Genomic DNA, 13195 nt, shown 5'->3' with positions numbered 1-13195 from the left:
AAACCAGATGCTTCCTGCGGGACCGGCGGTGACCGACAAAGCCCGGTGCTTCCTGCGGCACCGGCAGCGGGGCCGGACCCGGGCTCCCGGAGGGGTCTCGGAGGGTTCCCGGGGGGCTCCCGGAGGGGTCCCGGGGGTCTCCCGAAGTGGTCCCGGAGGGTTCCCGAAGTGGTTCTGGAGGGCTCCCGGAGGGGTCCCAAGGGGCTCCCGGGGAGGTCCCGGAGAGGTCCCGTAGAGTTCCCGGGGGGCTCCCGGAGAGGTCCCGGGGGTGTTCCCGGAGTGGTTCTGGAAGGCTCCCGGAGGGGTCCCGGGGGGCTCCCGGAGGGGGTCCCGGAGGGCTCCCGGAGAGGTCCCGGGGGGCTCCCGGAGAGGTCCCGTAGAGTATCCGTAGAGCTCCCGGAGTGGTCCCGGGGGGCTCCCAGAGAGATCCCGGGGGGCTCCCGCAGGGGGTCCCGTAGAGCTCCCGGAGTGGTCCCGGAGAGGTCCCGGGGGCTTCCCGGAGTGGTCCCGGAGAGGTCCCGGAGCAGTCTCGCAGAGGTCCCGGAGTGGTCCCGGAGAGGTCCCGTAGAGCTCCCGGGGAGGTCCCGGAGTGGTCCCGGAGGGCTCCCGGGGAGGTCCCGGAGTGGTCCGGAGGGTTCCCGGGGGAGTCCCGGAGGGCTCCCGGTGGGCTCCCGTAGAGCTCCCGGAGGGGTCCCGGGGGGTTCCCGGAGTGGTCCCGTAGAGTTCCCGGAGAGGTCCCGGAGGGCTCCCGGGGGGTTCCCGGGGGTTCCCGGGGGGTTCCCGGCCGGGTCCCGGTGGTGTCTCGCCCCGCCCCGCCAGCAGGGGGCGCTTGCTACCGCCTCTCCTCAGAACTACAACTCCCATCATCCCCCGCGCGCGCGGCGCTGCCGTTACCGCCCATCGCTGCACCGGGCGGGGAGCGGCACCGGCACCGGGAGCGGCACCGAGCCAGGTACGGCTGGGGATGGGTCTTTGGGGAGGGCTCGGTGCGGCGGGAGGAGGCACAGCGGGAATTGGGAGGCTGAGCCCGGCGCGGGGCTCTCGGTCTCTCCCTCTGCCCCTCCCCCCGCCCCACTTTTCCCGCCTTTTTCCCGCCTTTTTGCTTTCCCCTCACGGCTCCCCCATGTCCGTCTCTCCCCTCAGGCCGCCATGACCAAACTGGCCCAGTGGCTCTGCGCGCTCGCCCTGCTGGGCTCGGCCTGGGCCGCGCTGGCTTTGGCTCCACCGGGGCTGCAGCCACCGGCCCCGCTCCGCCGGGCGCTGCTGCCGCTGCCCGTTTATCTGCTGGTGGCCTTCGGCTGCTACTCGCTGGCCACCGTGGGCTACCGCCTGGCCACCTTCAACGACTGCGAGGAGGCGGCGGCCGAGCTGCAGGAGCACATCAGGGCGGCCAGGGCCGACCTGCGGCGGCGGGGCCTGCGCCTCGGAGCCCAGTAATGCCCCGGGACCCCAAAAAAAGCGTCGGGACCCCAAAAAGCCTCGCAGCCCAGTAATGCCTCTGGAGGCCGAAAAAGCTCCGGGAGCCCAAAAACGCCCCGGGAGGCCAAAAAATCCCGGGAGCCCAAAAAAACCTCGCAGCCCAGTAAAGCCCCAGGACCGCAATAAAGCCCCGAGACCCCAATAAAGCCACGAGACCCCAATAAAGCCCCGGGATGGTGCTGGCCGTGCTGCTGTGTGACCCCGAGACCCCAATAAAGCCCTGGGGCCCCAATAAAGCCCTGGGACCCCAGGAAGGCTCCAGGACCCCAGAAAAGCCCTGGGACCCCAATAAAGCCTCGGGACCCCAGTAAAACCCCGGGACCCCAGGACTCAAATAAAGCCCAGGACCCCCCAAAAAAACTGGGAGGCCAATAAAGCCCCGGGACCCCAAGAAAGCCCCTGGACCCCAATAAAGCCTCAGACCCCAATAAAGCCTTAGACCCCAATAAAGCCTCGAACCCCAATAAAGCTCCTGGACCCCAAAAAAAGCCCCGGGACCCAAATAAAGCCCCGGGACCCCAATAAAGCCCCTGGGACCCCAATGAAGCCTTGGGATCCCAAGAAAGCCCTTGGACTCAAATAAAGCCTCGTGACAGTGCTGGCCCTGCTGTTGTGTGGCCCCAAAAAAGCCCTGGGACCCCAATAAAGCCTCGGGACCCCAATAAAGCCTCGGGACCCCAGTAAAACCCCGGGACCCCAGAACCCCAGGACTCAAATAAAGCCCAGGACCCCAAAAAAAACCTGGGAGGCCAATAAAGCCCCAGGACCCCAATAAAGCCCCGGGACCCCAATAAAGCCTTGTGACAGTGCTGTCCCCGCTGTTGTGTGGCCCCAAAAAAGCCCCGTGACCCCCAAAAAGCCCCAGGACCCAAATAAAGCCCCAGGATGGTGCTGACTGTGCTGTTGTGTGACCCTGGGACCCCAAAAAAGCCCCAGGATGGTGCTGGCCCTGCTGTATGTGGCCCCAAAAAAGCCCCGGGTCCCCAAAAAAAACCCGGGACGGTGTTTGCCGTGTTGTTATGTGACCCCAGAACCCCAATAAAACCCTGGGGACCCAAATAAAGCCCCGGGAGTTCAGTAAACCCCTGGGACCCCAATAAAGCCTTGTGACGGTGCTGGCCCTGCTGTTGTGTGGCCCTAAAAAAGCCTCAGGACCCAAATAAAGCCATGGGATGCAAATAAAGCCTTGGGAGCCCAATAAAGCCCTGTGACCCCAAGAAAGCTCCAGGACCCCAACAAAGCCCCGGGATGGTGCTGGCCGTGCTGTTGTGGGACCCTGGGACCCCAATAAAACCCGGCTACCCCAGTAAAGCCCTGGGACCCCAATAAAGCCTTGGGACGGTGCTGGCCCTGCTGTTTTGGGACCCCGGGGTGCTGGCCATGCTGTTGTGGGACCCCGGGACCCCAAGAAAGCCCTGGGACCCCAAGAAAACCCCAGGACCATGCTGGCCATGCTGTTGTGGGACCCTGGGACCCCAAGAAAGTCCCGTGACAGTGTTTGCCATGCTGCTGTGGGACCCCGGGACCCCAAAAAAAGCCCGGGGACCCCAAGAAAGCCCTGGGACGGTGTTTGCTGTGCTGCTGTGGAACCCCGGGACCCCAAAAAAGCCCGGGGACCCCAGTGAAGCTGCGGTGCCATGCTGGCTGTGCTGCTGTGGGACCCCGGGACCCCAAGAAAGTCCCGGGACCCCAAGAAAGCCCCGGGACGGTGTTTGCCATGCTGCTGTGGGATCCTGGGACCCCAAGAAAGCCCCGGGACTGTGCTGGCCATGCTGCTGTGGGACCCCGGGACCCCAAAAAAGCCCCAGGACCCCAGTAAAGCCCCGGTGCCATGCTGGCCGTGCTGCTGTGGGACCCCAAGAACGCCCTGGGACCCCAAGAAAGCCCTGGGACACCAGTAAAGCCCCGGTGCTATGCTGGCCATGCTGTTGTGGGACCCCGGGACCCCAAGAAAGCCCCAGGACCCCAAAAAAGCCCTGGGACCCCAAGAAAGCCCTGGTGCTGTGCTGGCCGTGGGACAGGGCCCCAAAAAAGCCCGGGGGCTGCGGGCAGTGGGAGCCTCGGGAGCTGCTGGAAGCCACCCGGAGGAACCCCTTGGTTCTCCCGGGGGACTCGCTGAGCTCTCGGCGGTGTGAGGGGAGGGTTTGGGGGTTCTGGGGAAGCCCCCCACAGCCGCTGCTGTCCCTCGCTGAGCTGTCTGCAGCTTGGCTCTGAACTCGGGCCGTGCCCCAGACGCATTCCCGGCTCAGGTGTGGTTCACCCCGGCAGGTGGGAGCTGCAGGAGCCTCATCCCATCCCTCCCGGCAAGGAGGAGAGGGATTGTTAGGGTGGGGTGGGCAACACAGCCTTTAAATTGTGGTGGGGGGCTCTGTCTGGGGAGGGGACCCCCATTTCTGCTCTCTGACCCCCTGTGTAGGAACCTCCTGCCCTGGCAGCCAGCAGCTCCTCCAGCCAAAGGACTTTGGGATTTTAATTAGCAGCTGTGTATCCTCTGCAGAAAGGAGCAGTTGGGAGGACTCGGGTTAATTAGCAGGAGCAGCTAATTAGCTGTTTCCTGAGCAGCAAAGGCTGGTGGGAGCAGAGTGGGAAGCTGCCAGCACTCGTTGGCACACGGGTGGTTTGGGGGGGAGTGACATTGCCCTGGATTTGGTGGGGTCAGGAGCACAGCACGAGGCCAGGAGTGCTCTGGGGGCTACTAACAACCTTCTGTGGGCTACTTGTGGTCATCTAGGGGCTACTGAGTCCTCTGTGAGCTACTCAGGACCATCAGGGGCTACTTGTGGTCATCCAGGGGCTACTTATGGTCATCCAGGGGCTACCTATGGTCATCCAGGGGCTACTTATGGTCATCCAGGGGCTACCTATGGTCATCCAGGGGCTACCTATGGTCATCCAGGGGTCACTTATGGTCATCCAGGGGCTACCTATGGTCATCCAGGGGCTACTTATGGTCATCCAGGGGCTACCTATGGTCATCCAGGGGCTACCTATGGTCATCCAGGGGTCACTTATGGTCATCCAGGGGCTACCTATGGTCATCCAGGGGCTACTTAGGGTCATCCAGGGGCTACCTATGGTCATCCAGGGTCTACTTATGGTCATCCAGGGGCTACTTATGGTCATCCAGGGGCTACTTATGGTCATCCAGGGGCTACTTAGGGTCATCCAGGGGCTACTTATGGTCATCCAGGGGCTACTTATGGTCATCCAGGGGCTACTCAGGGCGATCTAGAGCCTCTAGTCACGGCCATCAGGAGCTCCTCCCAGCCCTGTGTGGCAGCTCCTCCCTGGTGGAAGCATCTGGGAGCTGCCTCCAGCCTGGCACCAGGGGCCACCACGTCACAGCCGGCCAGCTGGAGCGACCGGTTGGCAACTGAGGTGTGGCAGTGGAGAAAGCTGCCCTTTCCCCAGGCTCTGGGAGCTTTTTTCCCGAGGTTGGGGGGCTCCTCCCTGCTGGGCCGAGTCCTGGGAGCAGCCAGAGCAGGCATGGGGAGCCCCAGCTCCACAGGGGCAAGATGGAGCACGCCAGGAGCTCGTCCTCCTTCCCTTGGCACCACGCTCAGCTCTGTCCCTTGATATATGGATTTTTCCAGGCTGTGTGTGAGGCACAGCACAGCTCCTGCCAGCATCCTTCATCCCAGTGGTGGGATGAGGTTCCTCAGTTCTGGGAGGGTCCTGCATGGGGTGGGGTCTCTCCCTGCAAGGCTCTGGGGTCTGCTGTGTGATTTGGCCCCTCCTGTCCCTCCACTGATCCACTATCTTCATTCCAGATCGCCGTTAATTGGTTAATTGACAGAGCATCGATGCTTGATCCAGGCCTGCTTGATCCACGGGGGTTTAGCAAGGATTCCATCGATTCCCACGTCCTGCCATGGTGGCTGCAGATCAATTGCACAGATTTTTACCCCCACACTGTGATGGGAGGTTCCCTCAGGGGGCTCAGAGCAGTGCTGCCTTCCCTGGGGTCCCTTCGTGGGGGAGTGTGGGATGAGGCTCCTCAGTCTTTGGGGGTCCTGGATGGGGTGGGGGTCTCTCCCTGCAAGGCTCTGGGGTCTGCTGTGTGATTTGGCCCCTCCTGTCCCTCCACTGATCCACTATCTTCATTCCAGATCGCTGTTAATTGCTTAATTGACAGAGCTTGGTCCAGGCCTGCTTGATCCACGGGGGCTTAGCAAGGATTCCATCGATTCCCAGGTCCTGCCGTGGTGGCTGCAGATCAATTGCACAGATTTTTGGATGGGAGGCTCCCTCAGGGCAGTGCTGCCTTCCCTGGGGTCCCCTCATGGCCCCAACACCAGTGCTGATGCCCACCCAGGGTGTGCCAGGACGACCCCACCCCACAAGTAGCCCCTTTATGGCCATGAGGAGCTCCCCTGGCTGGCCACAAAGAGCTCCCAAAGCAGCTGTAGGGCCAAGAACTCTCTGCAGCATCCTCTGCAGCAGGAGGGAGGTACAAGAAGCAGGCACTGGGAAGTCTCTGATTTATTAAAAGGCACTTGAATCCATACAAAAGTAACACCTGGAGCCCTGGAAGCCCTTCAAAATCCTCATGCCACGGGCACGGAAAACTATCCCCCCAGCCTGGGGTGTGAGGGGCTTACAGCACCCCAAAGGGTTCGCTGAGAGCTGCAGGGCCTTCGCTGAAGGATGCAGGGCTGGAGGCAGCAGGTCCTTGCTGATGTCCCACTGGGAGTGGGCAAGGTGGCACTGGGGCCAGCCCAGGCCAGAGTCGGGGTGCTCCTGGGGACCCCTCAGGCAGGCAGGGGGATGTAGGGCTTGCCCTGCTCTGGTCTGTACCGCTGGAAGAGCCAGAACCGCACGAGGCTGGTGAGGATCCCCGGCACGTTGGGGACCTGCGGGAGGACATGGGAGGATGGTGGATGTACCCCTGTGGTGCTGGGGGAGGCTTATTGGCCCCATCCCAGCTAATTAATTAAAATTAACAGTCATCATGCTGGGCCTTGTCACCTTGGCTGGGTGACACGCAGTGCTGAAAGGGGCCAGTGCTGAGCCATGAGAGGGGAATGGGGTGGGATGGGATGGGAGAAGATGGGATGGGATGGCTGTGGGGTGGGGATGGAGTGGGGGTGGGGATGGGGAAGGATAGGATAGGTTGGGATGGGATAAAATGGGATGGCAGTGAGGTGGGGAAGGGGAAGGATAAGACAGGCTGGGATGGGATGGCAATGGGGTAGGGATGGGATAGGACAGGATGGGAGAGGGGTGGAGTGGGGATGGAGTGGGGTGAGATGGGAATGGGATGGGGATGGGACTGCAATGGAGTAGGACAGGTGGGGGATATGAGATGGGATAGAGTGGGATGGGATGGCAGTGGGGTGAGGATGGGGATGGGAAAGGATACGATAGGCTGGCATGGGATAAAATGGGATGGGATGGCAGTGGGGTGGGGATGGAGAAGGACAGGACAGGCTGGGATGGGATGGGAATGGAATGGGGATGGAGTGGGGTGAGATGGGAATGGGATGGGGTGAAATGGGGCAGGAGGGGGACAGAACGGGATGGGATGGGATGGGATGGGATGGGATGGGATGGGATGGGATGGGATGGGATGGGATGGGATGGGATGGGATGGGATGGGATGGGATGGGATGGGATGGGATGGGATGGGATGGGATGGGATGGGATGGGATGGGATGGGATGGCACCCCTTGGCATCCCACCACCCCAGGGGCTACTGACAGCCAGCCAGGGAGCTCCCCAACCCACTGTGATGTAGGGATCATGGAGCTGCAGGCCATAGAGCGTCCAGCTGCTGGAGGCCACAAGGGTGGTGACGGTCAGGGGAAAGGACAGGCACCGCGTCGACTTGCTCCGGACAACCTTGGCCTGCAGGAAAAACGTCAGGCAGGGCCTGGGCTGGCAAGCCCCAGCTCTGCCAAGCCCCACACACCAGGTCAGCCAGCGGTGAGAGGTACATGCTGATGGTGAAGACGCTGCAGAAGAGCCCCAGGCGCGTCAGGCGTGTCCCAGCATCAACCAGCATGCTGAAGTAGCCACAGCCAGTGACCACCACAGCCAGGAGCAGCAGGACCTGCAGCAGCACGGGGCGCTGGGAGGGACAGCAGGGGGACAGTCAGGGTGAGGATCCCCCGTGCTCCCCACAGCCCCAGGCCCCTGCCCCACCTTGGCAGGGCTGTAGTAGAGATACACCAGGATGTAGAGGGTCTGCAGAGCTGCCCCGATGGCGTTGACGGTGATCACTGTCCCGTCCCCCTTCAGGCAGCCGTAGCCCAGCCAGCTCAGGTTGCTGCAGGGATGTGGCACAAACACTTGGCTGCAGCCTGGGGGATCCCCCCTGCCCCTCAAATGTGTGTGACCCTCCTCCCCAAGCCCCGAGCCCGCTGTACTTGGCATCAGTGGTGAGGAAGGGCAGGAACTGGATGTTCTCCACGCTTTTGGTCGCCAACATCTGGCGCAGGTCAGACCTGGGGAGGGCGGAGGGCAGCGGCCTCCTGGGGCTGAGGGGCTCCATTCTGCAGCCAGCAGGCATTGCACCCCCCCCTCTCCTCCCCTGTACCCCCAAATGGGACTCAGCACCACCCCCAATCCCTCTGCACCAGCCATCCATGGCCCACTGTACCCCAAACTCAGCCTGATGCCCTCTGAATTCCACCCCCATGGCCCCCACTGCACCCCAAACTGGCCCTGGTGCCCTCCCCATTACACCCCCCTATGGCCCCCACTGCACCCCCAAACTGGCCCCATTACACCTCCCTACAGCCCTCCCCACTGCACCCCAAACTGGCCCCATTACACCTCTCTACAGCCCTCCCCACTGCACCCAAAACTGGCCCTAACACCTTCCCTATTTTACCCCCAAGTGTCCCTTCACGGCCTCCACTGCAGCCCCCAAAAATGCCTCTGGTGCCCTCACTATTGCACCCCCAACCCTCCCACCAGGCCCCACACTGCACCCCAAAACCAGCCCTGGGGTCGTCATCCCCCATGAGCCCCAGTGCACCCGCAAATCCCCCTCCCCATTGCCCCCACTGCACCCCAAAACCAGCCCTGGGGTCCTCCATCCCCCATGAACCCCACTGTCCCCACTGCACCCCAAAACCAGCCCTGGGGTCATCATCCCCCATTGCCCCCACTGTACCCCAAAACCAGCCCTGGGGTCCTGATCCCCATGAACCCCATTGCCCCCACTGCACCCCAAAACCAGCCCTGGGGTCCTCCATCCCCCATGAACCCCACTGTCCCCACTGCACCCCAAAACCAGCCCTGGGGTCATCATCCCCCATTGCCCCCACTGTACCCCAAAACCAGCCCTGGGGTCCTGATCCCCATGAACCCCATTGCCCCCACTGCACCCCAAAACCAGCCCTGGGGTTCTCCATCCCCCATTGCCCCCACTGCCCCCACTGCACCCCAAAACCAGCCCTGGGGTCCCCCCTCGCCCCCGGCCGTCACGGCACCCCCCAACCGGCCCCGGTGCGCTCCGCATCGCCCCCGCCCCCGCCCGGGGCCGCCGCCGGTCGCTCACAAGCCGGTGGCGAACATGGCGAGGGTGGCGGCCAGGCAGACACCGGCGAGCACCGACACGACCATACCGGACACCGGGCGGCGGAGCGGGGCGGGGCGGGACGCACTACCGGGGAGGAGCGGCGGGGATCCGGCTCCGAGCGGGGGGAGCGGCACCGGGGCACCGGGGAGGGCACCGGAGAGGGCACCGGGGCCGGTTTGGGGGTGGGAGCACCCCCAAGGTGTCGTGCATTGAGCGCCCCACTTTAGGTTTGGGGTTTTTTGGGTATCCCCGGGGTGAACTCGGCTCAGGGTGGGGATTGCACAGCCCGGGGGTCACACACGCTGTGTCACACATCCCTGTGACAGCAATTCCACAGGATTTTGGATCCCCAGGACCCTGGGGTGCACATTTCCCCCGTGACCCCACGGTCCCAGGGTGTCCCCACACCCCTGTGACAATTCCCCAGGATCCTGGGATCCACATTTCCCCTGTGACCCCACTGTCCCAGGGTGTCCCCACACATCCTGGGGGTCACACAGGATCCTGGGATCCACATTTCCCCTGTGACCCCACTGTCCCAGGATGTCCTCACACCCCTGTGACAATTCCCCAGGATCCTGGGATCCACATTTCCCCTGTGACCCCAGGGTGTCCCCACACATCCTGGGGGTCACACATCCCTGTGACAATTCCCCAGGATCCTGGGATCCACATTTCCCCTGTGACCCCACTGTCCCAGGGTATCCCCACACCCCTGTGACAATTCCCCAGGATCCTGGGGTCCACATTTCCCACTGTCCCAGGGTGTCCCCACACATCCTGGGGGTCTCTCATCCCTGTGACCCCTCTCTGCGACCCTCCATCTCTAGGGTCCCCCACAGTGCCTCACCCTCAGGGGGTCCCACAGCCCTGGGGTCACCCCGTGGGGGTCCCTGGGGTGCAGCCAGGCTGTGTCCCCTGCCCAGCCCCGCTGGGCTCTGGCTCAGGGGGATTTATCAGGCCCATCCCATGGGATCTGTCCCATTCCAGGGGGGTTTGCCCCAGGGGCCGCTGCCCCCCACCTGGAAGCTCACAGCAGAGCAGGGGGAGGGGTCCCTACCCTCAGGGGAGCCCTTTGTGTCACCAGATAAAGCCGGGGACAGTGCCAGCCACTGTGGCACTTTGCCACTTAACAGCCCCGTGCAAACAGCAGCCAATTAATTAATTAACCAGCCCAACCCCCCACAGGGGCCAGGAGAGCCTTGGCCCAGGAGGGTGGGGGAGGTCTCAGGAGCTCAGCATGATTTTGGTTATTTATTCCCCACAATGGTATAAAAAAATCCCGTGTCAAAAGCTGTACAAAGGGGGTGCTGGGGGGCCCCTCCGGCACCCAGCGGAGGGGAGGGAGGGGGAAGGACCAGGGGATGGAGGACGGGGTTGGGGTGCAGCACAGCGAGGAGGGGGATTTTAGTACAACCCCCCTCCCCTGGCTGCAGGGCATCTCCAGCCTGTCTGTGCTCCCTGGCTACTGACACTGGGGTCACCTGGCCACCCCCAGGTCCCCGCCTGCAGGACACATTCCAGTTCCAGCCCACCACTGGGAAAGCCCCCAGGGTGGTGGGCGAGCTCAGATGTGGGCAGGGGTGCCAGCCCCCTGCCCCTCTCCAGTCTGGGGCACCTCAGCCCCTCCAGCTCCAGGCTCCTGCTCGGTCTCTAGCTGCCAGGACTGTCCTGGAAGGGCGAGGGAAGCCTGAAGGCTCCAGCTGCTCCGATGGCTTTGGGCTTTCCAGCCCCATAATACTGACACAAATCCTTTCCTTGCCCAGATGTGCACAGGGCAGGGCACCCGGGGCAGATGTGCGGGGACCACGGGGGTCCCCAATGGCCACAGCCTCGGTGGGTCCGGGCACCAGGGGCAGCTCAGAGCCCCTGTGGCACCAGCAGGGGCAGGAGGAGGCTGATAAAGGTGAAGGGGCGGCTGCTGCTGCGCATGGCCGAGTTCTGCCCCACGCTCCTCAGCACGTGTGCGGCTGCGTCGTCTGCAGGGGGGAAAAGAGAGGAGCCATCAGCACCCCCAAAGACAAGCTGTACCCCAAACCAGCAGCACAACACCCCTGCAGAGTGCTGCCACCAGCCTTGGCACCTCAGCCAGCTCCAGAGCCCCCCAGAAGGGGCAGATGAGCCCCAGTGCCCCCAGCAAACCCTTGGGGGGCTGTGCTCAGGCCAGTGCCCCCCACCTGCCTCCTGGCACCCCCAAGAACACCCCAGAAGGGAAGTTGGCTCAGCCCCAACCCACAGCCCCCAACACACCTGCCTGGATCCTCCCCTTCTGCGTCGAGGCCGGGGCAGGCGGTGCCGGAGCTGTGGAGCAAACAGGGGGTGACTCCAGGGAAGGCAGCACCCCAAAATCCCAAAAATCCCGTTCCGCTGTGGGTTGTGCCCCCACCAACACCTTCCTGGCCAAGCTGTGCGTGCCCACACCCCGGGCTGGCCAGGGGCCACGGCCAGGCCGTGACTCAGCCCAGCCAAGGCCACGCTGGGCACACGGGGGGCCCCGAGGGGGTGTGATACTCACTGCCTTTGCCTGTCACCGTCACCTTCAGCTTCAGGCAGGCTTCACCGTGGTGGTGGATGGGCTTGGCTGTGGAGGGAGAGGCAAGGTGAGGAAGGGATGGGGGGACCCCGCTGGAGAGTCCCTGCAGCACCCCACAGCCCCCCAACACTCACAGATGTAGTAGTAGCTGTGCCCCTCCCTGAACTCTTTGCCGAGTGTGAAGGGAGTGAAGCGCTGGAACTTCTCGGAGAACTTCTCGGGGCCATGCAGGGCGCTGGGCTTGTCGCATTCCCAGCGGATCTGCTCCTTGGAGCGGGGCTTGCAGGCCTGGTACTCCTCCAGCTCCACCAGGTAGAGCGTGTAGCGCTCCATGGCCCGGGGGTCCACGCTGCCCTCCTCGTAGTGGGGGCAGATGATGTCCAGGTAGTCATTGAGACGAACCTCCACCGTGTAGTCACTCCACAAAAACCTTCCACAGGAGGGTCGGCAGGGGGGTCAGGTTTGGGTTAAGGGCTTTACTTGCACCCCCAAACCCCTATACCCAGGGGGGACACCACCGTGGCCACATCAGCGCTGAGCAGGGGCACCCATGGGTCCACCCTTTGTTGTGCTGAGTCTTGCAGCACCTGGAACAGCTTTGAAAGGACAACCCCACCTTCTCTCTCCCTCGGGCTCGGCCCCCCGGCAGCGAGGGGCGAGGGCACCCCGCTTGCCAAGAGCCGGGGAGCAGGGAGGGACCCGCTGGGACGCGCACCCTGCCCGCACCCTGCCCGCACCCTGCACCCGGAGCAGGAGGCGTCGCGCCGCTCGCCGTGGGGCAGCCAGCCGGGCTCCACTGCACCCCACACCCCAGCCGGGGGTGGGGACACGCTGGGAGCCTCCACGGGGTCCCCAACTCGCCGGCTGGGGTGGCCTCGAGAAGGTACAGCCACCCACGGGACACCCCAAAAACCTCCTCTATAATATGGGGTCGTGGGGGGCATGGGTTGGGCAGGGGGAAAACCCCAAAACTGGAGTGACGGGAAAGAGGAAATGCCTGAGTGTGGGGCAGCCCCACAACTGGGGGGCTGGAGAGTGGGGTGGGGGGTCACCCCAAAATCCTAAAACCTGAGAGAGCACCTCAACAAGCAAAGGGACTCAAGGCGGCGGGCGGGGGGGACCCCTAGAGCCTGTAGGGCTGACATGGGGTCACCCCACAGCCCGGTGAGCCCCGATCCAGCTCTACCCCCCCTCCACCGCACATCCTGCCCCGTGTTTGTCAACACGGTCCCCGGGGCCGGCGCCGGGGCTGGCGCCGTGCCCCCCCCCGGCGGGAAGGAAACGGCCCCTTCGCACGGCCCTGGGAACGGAAAGGCCCCCCCGGGCACACCTGGAGCGGCCCCGCCACCCCCCGCACCGGCCCCGTCCCGCACAATCCCGCACAAAGGCCGCGGGGAGCGGAGCGGCGCCGCCCGCGCCCTCGGGGCGCTCGGTGCCGGTGTCGGTGCGCGTTACCGGGGAGGGGTCCCGGTGGGATGCGCGGGGGGGTCACTCACCGGGGGTTGGAGCTGTTCCAGAACACCGTGTGCCGCTCGGCCGCCGCAGCCCAGCACAGCCCCAGCCCCAGCAGGGCCAGGGGCACCCCCGGTTGCCCCATCGCTCCGCGGGCGCTGCGCTCCACCGGCGGCCCCGCGCCCGCCCCCGCCTTAAGTACG

General features: G+C 64.2%; 3 protein-coding genes across 6 annotated transcripts; 1 reads left to right on the top strand and 2 right to left on the bottom strand.

Moving 5' to 3' along the window:
• Window positions 1-901: 901 nt before the first annotated feature.
• Window positions 902-1786, top strand: DPM3 (dolichyl-phosphate mannosyltransferase subunit 3, regulatory). Its single transcript, NM_001245812.1, is given in 2 exon segments — window positions 902-952; window positions 1144-1786. A coding segment is annotated over 1 exon segment (288 nt). The 5' UTR covers window positions 902-952; window positions 1144-1149; the 3' UTR covers window positions 1438-1786.
• Window positions 1787-6091: 4305 nt separating this feature from the next.
• On the bottom strand, window positions 6092-9157 carry SLC50A1 (solute carrier family 50 member 1). Of its 4 annotated transcripts, none has more exons than XM_030291568.4 (6): window positions 8987-9125; window positions 7848-7925; window positions 7624-7774; window positions 7391-7549; window positions 7207-7326; window positions 6092-6332 (listed from the first exon to the last, which is right to left on the bottom strand). In XM_030291568.4, the coding sequence occupies exons 1-6, from the start codon at window positions 9049-9051 to the stop codon at window positions 6231-6233; spliced, it is 675 nt and encodes a 224-aa protein (XP_030147428.4). In that variant the 5' UTR covers window positions 9052-9125; the 3' UTR covers window positions 6092-6230. The 4 variants fall into 4 exon arrangements, with proteins under 4 accessions (XP_030147428.4, XP_030147430.4, XP_072774683.1 ...); XM_030291570.4 differs by having other exon boundaries at window positions 7624-7747; XM_072918582.1 differs by lacking the exon at window positions 7391-7549 and having other exon boundaries at window positions 7624-7747; window positions 8987-9157.
• Window positions 9158-10242: 1085 nt separating this feature from the next.
• EFNA1 (ephrin A1) lies at window positions 10243-13195 on the bottom strand. The gene is made up of 5 exons (XM_030291583.4): window positions 13037-13195; window positions 11675-11970; window positions 11523-11588; window positions 11258-11308; window positions 10243-10986 (listed from the first exon to the last, which is right to left on the bottom strand). The coding sequence occupies exons 1-5, from the start codon at window positions 13135-13137 to the stop codon at window positions 10868-10870; spliced, it is 633 nt and encodes a 210-aa protein (XP_030147443.3). The 5' UTR covers window positions 13138-13195; the 3' UTR covers window positions 10243-10867.

Source organism: Taeniopygia guttata, chromosome 25 (assembly GCF_048771995.1).
Source record: "Taeniopygia guttata chromosome 25, bTaeGut7.mat, whole genome shotgun sequence".
Classification (NCBI taxonomy): Eukaryota; Metazoa; Chordata; class Aves; order Passeriformes; family Estrildidae; genus Taeniopygia; species Taeniopygia guttata.
Note: the sequence above shows the minus strand (reverse complement) of the source record. Positions and strands in the feature narration are given on the sequence as shown.

Bases quoted from the DNA above. Each gene is read 5' to 3' on its own strand.
- EFNA1 (XM_030291583.4), bottom strand. From the start codon at position 13,137: ATGGGGCAACCGGGGGTGCCCCTGGCCCTGCTGGGGCTGGGGCTGTGC. The intron at 11,589-11,674 runs GTGAGTGTTGGG...CTCCCTCCACAG, and splicing joins GCACAGCTACTACTACATCT to CCAAGCCCATCCACCACCAC. The intron at 11,309-11,522 runs GTGAGTATCACA...TTTGCTCCACAG, and splicing joins GACGGTGACAGGCAAAGGCA to CTCCGGCACCGCCTGCCCCG.
- SLC50A1 (XM_030291568.4), bottom strand. From the start codon at position 9,051: ATGGTCGTGTCGGTGCTCGCCGGTGTCTGCCTGGCCGCCACCCTCGCC. The intron at 7,926-8,986 runs GTGAGCGACCGG...CGCCCTCCCCAG, and splicing joins GCCATGTTCGCCACCGGCTT to GTCTGACCTGCGCCAGATGT. The intron at 7,327-7,390 runs GTGTGTGGGGCT...TTTTTCCTGCAG, and splicing joins TCTCACCGCTGGCTGACCTG to GCCAAGGTTGTCCGGAGCAA.